Genomic DNA, 15,943 nt, shown 5'->3' with positions numbered 1-15,943 from the left:
CATTTTTCTGATCATTGTGTAATCCTCAGGAAAGTGTGTTTTTAATGATTTGAAACATGTACGTACTCCACCTAAAGAACAAAGATTGTTACAGGGACAGTCTATCAAAATTGACTGCCTTCCCGGCTACAGTCTCCTAAACCCACAGAGCACAGTGACATGTACGGAGAAGGGCTGGTCCTCGCTTCCCAGATGCATCAGTAAGTAAACACCCTGATGTCCAGTCCATTTGCGATTTTCTAAAGCCAGACGTATCACCATGGAAAGTTTCATGTGTCAACTCTCAAGGTGAATGTGCCACGCCTTCTTGGCTTTAAGGCAAAGGCCTACTTCATTTCCTGTTCCAAATGTGTGTGCAAAGCTTTAAATTTTTGATAACGAATAGGTCGTTAATTTATTGCAGTCAGTGACAGTGAGCAATCAGGCATGAATATTGTGAAATACTGTTGAGTGAAACAGAGATTAAGGTCACGTCCTGTATGTGTTCATTGAAGAAGCATTGAAATGTCTTTTCAATTAAAAATGAATACTCCTCTTGCCCAATGTCAATATATATATTGCTGTCAACCACTTCACCTATGATTGCATGTATTCATGCTATGAGGATATAAATGAAGATTCTCATATGAAGTCATATCTGGCTTTTACATGTTAAGTACACAGGTTTCTGTAAGTCGTTCTGTGGGCGTTTAGAAATAACAGAATAATTGTTATGGACATGGTATTATACACCAGGATATAATAGAGCTGATCTTTCATTGGAATATTCTTACATGTGTGTATCAAAGCAGTGAACACTGACTTGAACTGGGAATTCAGGGATCTACTGAGCCCCGTGGAAACAACAGCCTGAGTCCCTAAAGGAGCCTCTTTATCCTGCTTTCCCTACACCCGGTTCACGGGTTGCAATACTTACTATTAATTCACTCAGACTAAGAACATTTATAGATATTTAAAAAAATAAGACAGTTTCAAGGAAAACTAAACTATATGCAATAGAAAGTGGGCAAATTTACTTAAAAAGCACACAAAGAGATATCAGTTCTTACATTTTTAAATATTGTTCTCCATTTCATAGACTCCCTTTAGTGAAAAAGCTGTAACCTTTGCAATTCATTTTTAAAATCTGTGTGGATAAACTTTCAGTTTTGGGAATCATTAGGAAAAGAAAGGTGTTTTATATAAGTACATGGATCCTGTATCCAAGGCCTACGGTCTTTCTCAAATACTCACACTCTTGGTATTAGTATGTCTCCTACGTAAATACATACATTACCTCTTGAAATCACAAATTGTATTGTCCTTCAAATGATAACATGATACCATGATAGGAGTGTAACTAAGTAATACCCAGTGACATATCACAGTCAAAAATGGGTCAGACTAAAGGTTCCTAACTTATATTTAGAGGTTTTGAATGATAGAGAAAAGGATGTGTAAGAAAATCTATCCTTCATGCTATATTACTTGTCCAGGCCAAAATCACACTGATTCAGAGAGTTGTCACATGATACTTCACTGATCCACACACTGATGGTAAAGGTTAGTATTGCCAGAATGAGATTTTCTTAGGTGGATTCTACATGATACGGCATTAGAAATGGTCACCTTTATTTTGCTTTAGAACATTGTGACATGCCCACATTTGAGAATGCCAGAGCTGTAATCACCGGAAGACCATTTCGACTCAATGACACGTTGGACTACCAATGCCTGGACGGCTATGAAAACAGAGATGGAAGCACCAACGGCACCATGGTGTGTGGTGAGGATGGCTGGCTCCACTTGCCAACCTGCTTTAGTAAGTATTTTGATTCCAGCATTTCCTTTTCCAAGAATTGAAAAGTCTACATGTATGGAGTCCTCACTTCAGTATGGGTGATCTAAGGCATTTTGAACCACATGGTGGTTACAAGGTTTAAAACGCAAAAGAGGGACAATACTTCCTGAATAGAGCTTTACATGAATAGTTTCCAACAAAACTACAATTTGTTCTTCAACATTTAAAATGCCCTTTTTCAGAATCTGCAGACAAGTGTGGGCCTCCTCCACCAATTAACTATGGAGCCATCACCTCCATCCCATTGGAAGTGTACCCTCCTTGGTCAAGAGTGGAATACCAATGCCAGGACTACTATGAACTCCGGGGTCCTCAATATGTAACCTGTAGTTCTGCAAAGTGGTCTGAACCCCCAAGATGCATAGGTAAGTTCTCAAGATTCCTCTAGATCCTGAGACCATGAGGGTGATGCTTATGAGCTGGCGTGCGGTCTACCAGTCATGCAGTCAGAGTCTAGAACTGTGCTCACCAACAGCTCTCCTGCTCAATGTTTCACATCGGAGACTCGTGTGTAGGGCTATGAGCTTGGAGAATCCCTATGTGAACAATGAAAAGGTCCTTTAAACAGGGACATTGGGAGAGGCTGATTCTGATACATTAACTGACCCCACTGTGGACCCTACCTGACTCATCCTCTCTTGTGTATGTGTCCCCTTCTGTGGGAGATTATAGCAAACCCAGTAAGTCCAGGACAGGAAATCAAAGTTAATATACCCAATCAGAATAGTCTAGAAATAGCTCCAAACTAGGTTATATAGAAAGGAAAATATTAAACTTCAAAAAAATTTCTAAATCTGAAGTTGAAATGATTGAGTAGATGGACAAGTCTAACACATGTCTCCCAGCACAAGCAAGACCTGCTCCCACAGCCTTGCATAGAAAGCAGTCTTCATTATCTGGGGACATCAAATCAGTTCAGTGAAGGAGCTAAGACTGTATTTGAGTCTTGGAATTGAAATACGCAGAGAGCATTTAAGATCATCAAAGGCAACCTCCAACATCGTGTAAAAAATTACACAGACATATGGTCTGTTAAAGCAAGGAGGTAAATTTTGCTTCAAGTAGTAAAGTTAGAAAGGGAAGATCAGAAAATGTGTTTTGGCACGTGTGTGGAACTCACATAGTATATACTTCTGAATGTACTGGGAAACATTTCAAAATTTCTGGATATGAGGAGTCATATGTGCTATTCTATCATGTTTCATCATGTAATGTTATGGGATGTGTTGGAACAGAACTTTTAGCTATGTCTAAAGCCTTATCAATGACAGTGATGGCTGAACTAGAATATAAAATACTTGCATCAAGAGAAGAGAAATAGGAGTCCATGATATCTTCAAATTTTGACATAAGAAGAGTTGAAATACTGCCATTTGCAAAAACACGGATGGACCTTGAGAATATCATGCTAAGTGAAATAAGTCAGACAGAAAATATATGAACCATTGATTTAACTTATATGTGGGATATAAAATTGAAACAAACAATGAACAAACAATAAAAAGAAACAAAATCTCACAGACAAAGACAACACTATAGTGGTTACCAGTAGTGCCCAGTGGGTGGGGCAGCATTAGAGGATTAAAGAGGGTCAGATACATGGAAATGAAAGATGATTTGATTTTGGGTGATGGGCACACAATGCAGTATACAGGTAATGTTTCATAGAATTAAACATTTAAAGTCTATATAATATTATTCACCAATATCACAACATAAATAAAAATTTTTTAAAAGCAAATAAAATTTTTAGCATGTATAAAGTTCTACAATGTAAGAACAGTTTGCCCATAGGTAAAAAGAAAAGGTCTGAAACTTTATTACAATACCAGAGGTCCAGTGCAGGAAAATTCATGCACTTGGGGGTGGGGGTCCTTCAGCCCAGCCTTCACCCTCTTAGGGGCATGTCCACCTTCCGGCTTAGGCCCGCTCTCAGGGGATCAGGCCTAAGCTGGCAGTCAGACATCCCTCTGGCAGCCCGGGAGCCTTTGGGGGATGAGCGACTGATGGCTTAGGCCCACTACCCACAGGGATTGGGCCTAAACCACAGTCAGACATCCACAGCACTGCCAAGGAGGCGGAAGAGGCTCCCACCACCACTGCTGCGCTCGCAGCCATCAGCCCGGCTTGTGGCTGAGCGGAGGTCCCCCTGTGGGATCACACTGACCACTAGGGGCAGCTCCTGTGACGGGGTCATTCCCAGTCCTTCCGCCATTAGGGTCAATTTGCATAATACCCTTTTATTATATACTAGAGGCCCAGTGCGCAAAATCATGCACCATTGGGGTCCTTCAGCCTTGCATGCAGGATCGGGCCAAAACTGGTTCTCTGACATTCCCTGAGGTGTCCCAGATTGCAAGAGGGTGCAGGCCAGGCCGAGGGACCCCACTGGTGCACAATCTGGGCTGGGGAGGGATGCAGGAGGTTGGCCAGCCAGGGAGGGAACGAGGGAGGGCTCCAGGATGTGTCCGGCCCATCTCGCTCAGTCCTGATCGGCCAGACCACAGCAGCAAGCTAACCTACAGTGACCACCAGGGGGTAGGAGTGTCTCCCCGTGGTGGTCAGTGTACATCATAGCGAGTGGTTGAGCAGCCTTAGCATATGATTAGCATATTACGCTTTGAATGTTTGAACCGACAACAGACGACCGGACACTTAGCATATTATGGTTTTATTACATAGGAGGATATGAATGTTGCATACAGTCACATTGCAAAACCAATACACTTGGCCCACATTGATGTACATTTGCTCTTTCCTTATTTCATTCTCTAAGCTAGTCATTGGGTTGAAGGTTAATTTGTTCATAAAAGGAAAGATTACTATTGTTTTTATTCATTTCTTCTATTTTCAGTTCCATGTGTAATATCAGAAAAAATCATGAATGCAAAGAACATACAGATAAAAGGGAAAAATGACAAAACCTATTATGCAAAAACAGGGGATATCATCGACTTTATGTGCAAATCGGGACGCAAGGCAGCGACGTCAAAGGAGTCATTTCAAGCCATGTGTCTCGAAGGGACAGTGGAGTTCCCGATATGTGAATGAGGAAGCCCTGTGGCCCCAAATATGTGGCCAGTCCCACCTACTGCTCTTTGCCTCAAAGCTTGCCAGTCTTCTGGCCTTTCCTGCTCTTTCCACTATATTTCAAAGGACATAAAAGCAATATGTTAGCCTCCTTTTCAACTTAATCTTCTCCCAAAGTTGTTAACACAGCTATATCATTGCTTATGCTTGTACCAAGAAAATAATTCTTCACTATCATGAGATTAGGATACTTGGCAATTGAGCAATAAACAGCAACGGACATAACAGTGTGGCTTTCTGCATATTCAACCAGATATTCAACCAGTCAAACAAAATATGTAAGCTTAGAAGATACTGTAGGAAATCCTATATGATAAAGAGATAATATGCAAATTAACCATCACTCCAACACACAAGATGGCCGCTCCTATGTGGTCAAAGATGGCCAACCTATGTGGACACAAGATGGCTGCCACAAGATGGCCAGCAGGGGAGGGAAGTTGTGAGCGATCAGGCCAGCAGGGGAGAGCAGTTAGGGGCAACCAAGCTCAGCAGGGGAGGGCAGTTAGGGGAAACCAGACCTACAGGGGAGGGCAGTTAGGGGCAACCAGGCTGGCAAGGGATAGCAGTTAGGGGTGACCAGGCTGGCAGGGAAGGGCAGTTAGGGGTGACCGGGCCTGCAGGGGAGGGAAGACAGGGGCTATTGGGCTAGTAGGGGAGCAGTTAAGCATTGATCAGGCTGGCAGGGGAGTAGTTAGCTGGTGATCAGGCTGGCAGGCAGAAGCAGTTAGGGGCAATCAGGCAGGCAGGCAGGCAGGCAGGTGAGCGGTTTGGAGCCAGCAGTCTTGGATTGTGAGAGGGAGGTTCAGCTGCCCTCTAAATGGGAAGTCAGACATCCCTCAAGGGGTCCCAGATTGGAGAGGGTGCAGGCTAGGCTGAGGGTCACACTCCTCCTGTGCACAAATTTTGTGCACCAGGCCTCTAGTAGTACAATAAAAAGTTATGTGTTAAAATTGCCCTTTCGCCCTACCTGGTTTGGCTCAGTGGATAGAGCATTGGCCTGCAAACTGAGGGGTCCCAGGTTCGATTCCGGTCAAGGGAGCATGCCTGGGTTGTGGGCTTGATCCCCAATGGGGGACTTGCAGGAGGCAACTGGTCAATAATTCTCTTTCATCATTGATGTTTGGATCTCTCTCTCCCTCTCCCTTCCTTTTTGAAATCAATAAAAATATTAAAAAATGTGTGTTAAAATTGCCCTTTCTGGTGTGGTTCAGTGGTCACAGCATTGGCCTGTGGGCCAAAGGGTCTGGGGTTAGATTCCTGGTCCAGGGTATGTAGCTGGGTTGCACGTTTGATCACTGTCCCAATTGGAGGATGTGCAGGATGCAAGCAATTGATGTGTCTCTCTCACATCGATATTTTCTTTCCCTCTCCTTCTCCCTCCCTCCCTCTCTCCATCTCTCCTCCTCCCCTTCCTACATTCTCTAACTGGAGTCAGAGGTGAATCGTGGACTGAAGAAGACTTGTTGTGAGGAAGAAGGGCAGTTCTCATTGTTCCCACCTGTAGGGTTTGAACTTTTTGACAGAGTCGAAGCTTTGCTCTTCTATTTGACAAAAATAATCAGTTATTTTAAAGCGACAAATCTTTTTTTTTTTTTTTTTTTTTTTTTTTTTTCTGCTCATCAGATTATTTATTCACTTGATTCTTAGATTCACTTGTTGATAGATGCATATTTGTTGTTCATAATTTGTATCTTTACCTTTTTCTTCCTCTTCCTCTTCCTCTTCTTAAAGGATACCTTTCAGCATTTCATATAATCCTGGTTTGGTGGTGATGAACTCCTTTAGCTTTTCCTTATCTGTGAAGCTCTTTATCTGACCTTCAATTCTGAATGATAGCTTTGCTGGATAAAGTAATCTTGGTTGTAGGTTCTTGGTATTCATCACTTTGAATATTTCTTGCCACTCCCTTTTGGCCTGCAAAGTTTCTGTTGAGAAATCAGCTGACAGTCGTATGGGTATTCCCTTGTAGGTAACTGAGTTTCTTTCTCTTGCTGTTTTTAAGATTCTCTCTTTATCTTTTGCTCTTGGCATTTTAATTATGATGTGTCTTGGTATGGTCCTCTTTGGATTCCTTTTGTTTGGGGTTCTCCGCGCTTCTTGGACCTGTAAGTCCATTTCTTTCACCAGGTGGGGGAAGTTTTCTGTCATTATTTCTTCAAATAGGTTTTCAATATCTTGCTCTCTCTCATCTTCTGGCACCCCTATAATTCTGATGTTGGTACGCTTGAAGCTGTCCCAGAGGCTCCTTACACTATCCTCGAATTTTTGGATTCTTTTTTCATTTTGCTTTTCCAGTTGGGTGTTTTTTGCTTCCTCGCATTTCAAATCATTGACTTGATTCTTGCGCTCCTCTGGTCTGCTGTCGGGAGTCTGTATAATATTCGTTATTTCAGTCCGTGTATGCTTAATTTCTAGTTGGTTCCCCAATATAAGATCGAGGGTCTCATTAGTTTTCTTGTAGATCTCATTAAGTTTATCGGCGGCTTCTAAACAGTTCTTGAGAGACCTTAAAAGTGTGGTTCTGAACTCTATATCTTCCATTGACAATTTTGTCCTGTTTCTTTGTCTCCGCATTTTGTTATGCTTCCTTGGTGCACCCCCTAGTGGTCTTTGTTCGCAGTCTTATAGTTAAATCTTGATTGTTGTAGCTAATTCCAGGGAGGGTTTGACCTCCAGGCCAAGTGGCTATGAGAATCAGCTGTGTCAGCAGTGAGAGAACTTCTGTCCTCTAGGGAGGTGCTAATCTAGCCTTTGCCTGAGGCTATCCGGCAAATGCCTGTGTGCAGGGCTTGGGCGGGGCGGGTCGCACAGGATCAACAGGGTGGGCCGGAGAGAGCAGTTATGGCGGCTCTCCGTCCTGTCCCCAGGGGCTCTGCCTCTCTGAGTCCCAGCACCCGCTGCAAAGCTCACAGAGAAAGCTGCACTCGCTCTGACCGAAGCCAGACAGTCCCGCTTCTCCCGTTTGAGTCTGGGTCCCTAAAGACTCGCCCGGATCTGGAGCTCAGAGTCTGCGACTCCCTCCCGATTGAAAATGCCAACCGTGCCCTCCGCCGCCAGCCCGCTCCGCGCACTCCGCACCTCAGAATTTGACTTCAGCACTGCGCCTCCTCTGAGTGTCCGTATGCGTTTCTCTTTCCTCCTAGTTGTAGGACTTCCACTCAGCCAGCGTTCCTGTGGTTCTGGGTGATGTCCCTTCCGTTTTTTGGTTTCACTTTTGAAGTAGTTGTTCAAAGCAGCAAACTCCGGCGTTAACCTATGCCGCCATCTTGGTTCTCTAAAGCTACAAATCTTAACTAATCTGGTCAATGAACAATTTCCCTGATTCTAAGTTAATATGGGAACTGAATTTCTGTTTTCTCATAACTCATTGTGAAAGCACATGAAAACAAACCCAAGTCTCGCCCAATTGAAGCTCTGTGATAACTAGTCTTCAATCAGTATTTCAGCAGAAGTTTATTAGCCAAACTAGTTCTCTGTTTGGATTAGACTCTACACTTCCCATTTGCTCCACGGCATCCCTCTGAATATGTTGCACTCTAAAAGAAAGGGTGCCTAGACTGGCCAGTGTGGCTCTGTTGGTTGGACGTCGTGCCATGTACCAAGAGGTCACCGGTTCATTCCAGGTGAGGGCACATGCCAGGGTTATGGGCTCATTCCCAAGTATAGGAGGCAGCAAGTAGATGTTTCTCTGTCCTTGTAAATGTTTCTATCTCTCCCTCTGCCTCCTTCTCTCTCTAAAGGGAAATAAAACATGTGAAAAATATTGAAGGCGAAGAATGTGCTGAAATTCTTGGACTTGGTGGTGTGGTCTGTTGTGAGTTTACAAAAAAATCAGTGTTGTCCTACAGACAGGACCCTACACTGTTTGGACACACTAGCTGGTGTCCATAGACCCCTAAGGACTGTAGTCCAGTGAGAGAAAGTCACAGGAACATGCAGTCAGTCAGAGCTATTTCCAAGTGAATCTCCTGGTTGAGAAAGAACCTCACCCATTCCCAAGAAGTGTTTCACTTAAAAATAAATGTTTTTTATCACTTTTGGATCCAGTTTATAACTTTTCTAAGGAAATTTGTACATGTCCGGGAATGAAGTCAAGAAATGATTGTGAAATCATTCACGAAAATTTACGGATGTTCCAAAACTCTTTGAAATTTAATATCTACCAAGTGACCTCAGTCAGCTAGCATCCTGGTATTTCATGTATATCTGGGGTCTCACTCACACTTGGTAAGGGCTCATGAAGCAGATTTAAACTCCAAACAACAGCATTGGGCGATCTGTGCTAACACACCCGGGGAGCCCACCATGCAGTTACTAGTCACGGTCATCCTCACCCTGTGGGTCTCCTCGGCTCGTGGACAAGGTGAGTTGAAACTGATGGGGATATTTAGCTCCTTCTTAAGTAGCATTTGACCTTTATCGTGTATCTTTAAGTTTTTGTTTTTTTAATCCTCACATGAAGATTGATCTTTCAGTCCTCTCTCCATTGATCTTTAGAGTGAGAGGACAGTAGGGAGAAGGGAGAGAAAGAGAGAGGAAAAAAATGGGAGAAGGAGAGGTAGAAAGAGAGAGGAAAAAAGGTAGAGGGAGAGGCAGAGAGAGAGAAAAAAGGGTAGAGGGAGAGGCAGAGAGAGACATCAATATGAGAGAGACTGGGTGCCTCTACCCCAAGTACCAACCAGGGCCTTGGATGGAAACTGCCACCGAGACATGTGTGCCCTTGACCAGGAGTCGAACCCACCCCTAGGGCTATTGGAGGGTAATTTACCAACACTTTGGTCTCTGCATTCATTAGGGACAATCTCTCACAATAAGTCATTGGCAGGAATGATGAAAAGTACCGAGACCGGTTACATAGAAACCACCTTTGGCCCAATTCATCCGTCCCTGTGCCAACTGGATGTTTCTACTGATTCACAACAGGGAATGTCCATATGGGATTATTATTCCAAATCTCAATGATGGCTTCTCACAGTAGGGACCATGTGGCCTCACACTTTGTACAGTCTCAGCTGTTACTATTTTGGGTAGAGGGACCGGCCCCGGCAATGTTTTAACAGCACCGTTTACTTTCGTGGAGATGATGAGAGTAGGGAATTACAATATGTCAAGAGATTTATGTCCACTGCTTGAAAGCACCCACCAGAAGTTCTTCTATTCTTAATTAATGTAACGAAATTCTCCCAATAGTATTTGGCTGGTCTCTTGGGGAAACATGTGCTTTTATATGTGTCTCATGGCTTTTGACTTCATGCATTGGTGTTAAGTGTAGCTATATTATGAAGTGAAAACTAAGATATGTAGACTGGACTGCACTGGTAACATGAAAATCTGATTTATAGATATAGCAGATTAAAATGTGAGAGAAAATAAATGTATTTTTTATTTTTAAAATATAGTTTATTGACTTCAGAGAAAAAGGGAAAGGGAGAGAGAGTAGAAACATCAATGATGAATGAAAAAGAATCCTTGATGGGCTCCCTCCTTCACACCCACTTCTGGGGATCAAGGCCCCAACCAGGCATGTGCCCTCATCAGGAATTGAACCATGCTTTCTTGCTTCATAGGTCAATATTCAACCCCTAAGCCACACCGGCCTGGCAAAAAAATGAACTTTTTTATCAGGTTCATTTGAGGTTAGTGTCAATTAACATCAAACTCTGGGGACATAATTTGCTTAACACTTGTGTCTAGAAGGTCACATATATTGTCTACTAGTTTTAATATAATCGTTGCTGATATATATATAAGGACAGGGTGCTCCTTTGAATGCCCTTTTGCTCTTTGGAAAGAACATAAACGTGACATTCGCTTTATTCTCATGTCCTTCAAGATTTTTTTCATGTGATTTCTGCATAATGGACATGTCCTTTTACTTTTCAGAAATAGCATGTAACCCGCCAATAATTGCAAACAGCCACTACCTTCCTAAAAGGACCAATTACGGACTGGGACAAGAAATCACGTACTACTGCACAAGTGGCTTCTTCCCATCCATCCGGGGAAATACGGCAAAATGTACGGACAAAGGCTGGGATCCTCCTCCAAGATGTAGCTGTAAGTTCCCTCCAGATCTTCGCCTGCTCTTATTTCTGCAATGACTTCTCTTAAACTTAAAAATACAGGGGATCTGTCGGACTGGCGTGGCTCAGGGGTTGAGCATTGACCTGTGAACTAGGAGGTCATGGTTCAATTCTGAGTCAAGGAACATGCCCAGTTTGGGGGCTCACACCCCAGTGTGGGGCATGCAGGAGGCAGCAGATCAATGATTCTGTTCATTGATCTCTCTCTCTCTCTCTCTCTCTCTCTCTCTCTCTCTCTCTCTCTCTCCCCCCTTTCTCTCTTCCCTCTCCCTTCCTCTCTGAAATCAATTTAAAAAACTAAAAATTAAAAAATAAAGGGGACCTAAGAGGTCCAAATCTTTGCCTCACTGAGAAGGTAAAGCAGAGGACTTCAATGCAGTCTTTGATTTCCACCCTCACTCAAGGGAGGGGCACGGGCTCCCTTGTATGAGGGGATGAGTGTGGGAGACATTGTGCACTTTCTAAAGCCCCACCTGTCACACACGCCCCTCAGTTCACAGGGCACTTCATTCCTGGGGGGCTGCCCCTTTTCCAGTGTTTTCTGTCTCTACCATCTCATTGCTGCTCCTTGTGGATCAGCTCATTGGGAAAGGGGCCCGCACTTAAGCTGGATCTTCCATGGATGAAAAATGAAATGACACACAGAACAGGTCAATGGCTCAGTGTTCATTCAAGGCCAAGGCCTAATAAATGTGGACAGTCAGGTGCCTTAAAGAGGAGGCCATGACCACCGTGACACAGAGCTCAGTGTCCATAACAATGACAAGGAGAGTGATGATTTATGTAGATAAAATATCATTTAAATAATCATGATTTAGATAATGATTTGATGTTTGTATATATTGTGAAGTGATCAGAAAACAAGTGTTATTCACATGACCTGAAGATTATAATTTTTCTTGTCCTAGACAGCCTAATGCAATGAGTGTAATTAGGTGCATATGAGAATATAATTCATCAATGAAACAATGTATCTCTCATTACATTTTTATGAAGGTAAAACATTACTTGTACTGTGTTTTGTTTGTTTTAATTGCTAGTAAATCCCTGTGAATTTCCAGAAATAAAGCATGGACTCCTATATAGGGAAGACAAGTATAGATCATACTTCCCAGCACCGATAAAACAATGGTTTTACTATTCCTGTGATGAAAACTATGTGACTCCTACTGAAGATTTCTGGCATTACGTTACCTGCACACAAGATGGATGGACTCCAGAAGTGCCCTGCCGCAGTAAGTAAACCTTTCTGTGCTGTGCATGTGGCAATAGTTCAGAGTTCAGAGAGCAAACATGAGCACCGCTAAGACTGTATGGGAAAAATAGGTCAAGGGAAGAGTTCTATGAGCAGAAAGACCAATACAGCTATTTTCTTTTACGAAAGGTCCCTCATTAAAAACATGGGAGATGAAAAAAAAAGAGACTTTATTACAATGTCGATATCATTTATTCATAGTTTAATTGTGAAAACTACAGATAAATCATCTTCAATCTTGGTTTTTCTTTTTCAAACACATTTACTAGCAACTTTCGTTGTACTTAAGCTGCCTGTTGGAATGCTTATGTATTCTAGTTTAAAGATTGTAACCGGGGTCCAGTGCGGAGAGCCCTTCATCCTGGGAAACGGGGTGTGGTCGGAAAGGGGGGCCGCCCCCTTGCCCTTCAAGGAACCCAGGTTGTTGGGGAACCTGGTGCTAAACCTTTCCAGGCCACAGGCTTCTAGGTCGGGATGTCGTAGGTAGCAGAGAAGCTCTCTCACTGTGATCTATTGAAAGTCAGCCCTGGACACAAAGGTTTGTCTCCTTCTGGCCTCTCTTCCTTCCCAGGCGGGGGCGGCCATCCCCCTCGAGGCCACCAAGGGAAGGAAGGGGAGGGGAATGGCTTCGACGTCCATTCACCTTCCTTTGGCGCCCAGACAGGCCAGCCCTGGCCTCCTCTCCCGAACCCCACTGTGGCCTTGGGGCCCGGGCTGGGACAGGGAGGAGAGGGTGGGTGGCGGTGGATGCCATCCCTTTCCAAGTGGGGCCAAGGGCCGGCTCCCCTCTCCCCATCCCTCCCCCACCCCTTTCCCTCCCCAGAGGTCGACCAACACTCCCCAAAAAGGGCGGCCAGGAGAACTGTTGCTTGGTGACTCTGGTCGACCAGATGGCTGAGCCTGGACTTAGTCTCGAGCCATGGTGGAGAGAGATTGGGTAGACCAATGTCTTGGCCAGCCCGGCGGTGGGTGAGTGATTGGCTTGACCAGTAGTCTGCGGAGATGAGAGACTGAAAACTATGGACTAGTGGTTGGGGGCGGAAGGGGGGGGGGGCTTCGGGCAGGGGGGGGGGAGGGGGGGGCTTCGGGCGGGCCAGGGGCAGGGCCACGGCCAAAGGGCAAGTAAATGTTCACAGAACTTTTAAGATAAATAAATAAATAAGATTGAAAAGATGATTTTTAATCTATGAGTACATTTATTCCTTTTTCTGATCATTGTGTAATCCTCAGGAAAGTGTGTTTTTAATGATTTGGAACATGTACGTTCTCCATCTAAAGAACAAAGATTGTTACAGGGACAGTCTATCAAAATTGACTGCCATCCCGGCTACAGTCTCTCAAACGCACAGAGCACAGTGACATGTACGGAGAAGGGCTGGTCCTCGCCTCCCAAATGCATCAGTAAGTGAACCTCCCTGATGTCCAGTCCATCTGCGGTTTTCTAAAACCAGACGTATCACCATGGAAAGTTTCATGTGTCAACTCTCAAGGTGAATGTGCCACGCCTTCTTGGCTTTAAGACAAAGGCCTACTTCATTTCCTGTTCCAAATGTGTGTGCAAAGTTTTAAATTTTTGATAACGAATAGGTCGTTAATTTATTGCAGTAAGTGACAGTGAGCAATTAGGCATGAATATTGTAAATACTGTTAAATGAAACAGATTAAGATCACATACTGTATGTGTTCATTGAAGAAGCATTGAAAATGTCTTTTCAATTAAAAATAAATACACTGCTTGCCCAATGTCAACCACTTCACCTATGATTGCATGTATTCATGCTATGAGGATATAAATGAAGATTCTCATATGCAGTCATATCTGGCTTTTACATGTTAAGTACACAGGTTTCTATAAGTCGTTCTGTGGGCGTTAAGAAATAAGAGAATGATTGTTATGGACATGGTATTATACACCAGGATATAATAGAGCTGATCTTTCATTGGAATATTCTTACATGTGTGTATCAAAGCAGTGAACACTGACTTGAACTGGGAATTCAGGTATCTACTGAGCCTCGTGCAAACAACAGCCTGAGCCCCTAAAGGAGCCTCTTTATCCTGCTTTTCCTACACCTGGTTCACGGGTTGAAATACTTACTATTAATTCACTCAGACTAAGAACATTTATAGATATTAAACTAAACTATATGCAATAGAAAGTGGACAAATTGACTTATAAAGCACACAAAGAGATATCAGTTCTTACATTTTTAAATATTTTTTTTCATTTCATGGACTCCCTTTAGTGAAAAAGCTGTACCCTTTGCCACTCATTTTTAAAAATCAATGTGGATAAACTTTCAGTTCTGGGAATTATTAGGGAGAAGAGGGTGTTTTATATAAATACATGGATCATATATCCAAGGACTACAGTCTTCTCTAAGACTCACACTCTGATGGTAAAGTTTAGTATTGCCGGAATGAAATTTTCATAGTTGGATTCTACATGATACGGCATTAGAAACACAATGGTCACCTTTATTTTGCTTTAGAACATTGTGACATGCCCGTATTTGAGAATGCCACAGCCATAATCACTGGAAAACCATTTCGACCCGATGACACGTTGGACTACCAATGCCTGGATGGCTATGAAAACAGAGATGGAAGCAAAAAGGGTTCCATGGTGTGTGGTGAGGACGGCTGGTCCCACTTGCCAACCTGCTTTAGTAAGTTTTTTGATTCCAGCATTTCCTTTTCCAAGAATTGAAAAGTCTACATATATGGAGTCCTTGCTTGAGTGTGGGGATCTAAGGCATTTTTAACACACAAGGGTTAAAATGCAAAATAAGGATAATACTTCTTATGAAGCTTTACATGAATAGTTTCCAACAAAACTACAATTTGTTCTTCAACACTTAAAATGCTCTTTTTCAGAATCTGCAGACAAGTGTGGGCCTCCTCCAGCGATTAGCAATGGAGACATCACCTCCGTCACGTTAAAAGTGTATTATCCGTGGTCAACAGTGAAATACCAATGCCAGGCCTACTATCAAATTCAGGGTCCTAAATATGTAACCTGTAGTTATGGAAAGTGGTCTGAAGTCCCGAGGTGCATAGGTAAGTTCTCAAGATTCTTCTGGATCCTGAGACCATGAGGGTGATGTTTATGAGCTCGTGTGCAGTCTACCAGTCATGCAGTCAGAGTCTAGAACTGTGCTCACCAACAGCTCTCCTGCTCAATGTTTCACATTCGGAGACTCATGTGTAGGGCTACGAGCTTGGAAGAATCCCTATGTGAACAATAATAAAGGTCCTTTAAACAGGAACATTGGGAGAGGCTGATTCTGATACATTAACTGACCCCACTGTGGACCCTACCTGACTCATCCTCTCCTGTGTATGTGTCCCCTTCTGCGGGAGATTACAGCAAACCCAGTAAGTCCAGGACCAGAAATCAAAGTTAATATACCCAAGTCTGAATAGTCTAGAAATAGTGCCAACCTAGATTTTATGGGAGGGAAAGTGTTGCATTTCAAAGATATATTCTAAATCTGAAGTTGAAATGATTGAGTCGATGGACAAGTCTAACACATGTCTCCCAGCACAAACAAGACCTGCTCCCACAACCTAGAATAGGAAGCAGTCTTCATTATCTGGGGACATCAAATCAGTTCGGTGAAGGAGCTAAGACTGTATTTGAGTCTTGGAGTTGAAATACGCAGAGAGCAT

The 15,943-nt window shown here is 43.2% G+C and overlaps 1 protein-coding gene across 5 annotated transcripts in view; it reads left to right on the top strand.

Moving 5' to 3' along the window:
- LOC118678735 (complement factor H-related protein 1-like) overlaps window positions 1-15,943 on the top strand; it is a 28,102-nt gene that overhangs the window by 3,928 nt on the left and 8,231 nt on the right. For 2 of the 5 annotated variants that reach the window (XM_036354621.1, XM_036354616.1), the window contains 4 exons: window positions 30-200; window positions 1,625-1,801; window positions 2,023-2,205; window positions 4,695-5,155. In XM_036354621.1, the coding sequence (XP_036210514.1) occupies window positions 30-200; window positions 1,625-1,801; window positions 2,023-2,205; window positions 4,695-4,891 (728 nt within the window). In that variant the 3' untranslated portion in view covers window positions 4,892-5,155. Of the gene's footprint in view, window positions 1-29; window positions 201-1,624; window positions 1,802-2,022; window positions 2,206-4,694; window positions 5,156-9,208; window positions 9,297-10,816; window positions 10,991-12,056; window positions 12,252-13,501; window positions 13,673-14,763; window positions 14,941-15,148; window positions 15,694-15,943 lie in introns of those variants that run through there. The other 3 variants (XM_036354622.1, XM_036354618.1, XM_036354620.1) reach the window with 3 other exon arrangements.

Source organism: Myotis myotis, unplaced genomic scaffold (assembly GCF_014108235.1).
Source record: "Myotis myotis isolate mMyoMyo1 unplaced genomic scaffold, mMyoMyo1.p scaffold_m19_p_21, whole genome shotgun sequence".
Classification (NCBI taxonomy): domain Eukaryota; kingdom Metazoa; phylum Chordata; class Mammalia; order Chiroptera; family Vespertilionidae; genus Myotis; species Myotis myotis.
This window is presented reverse-complemented; position numbering and strand designations above follow the sequence as displayed.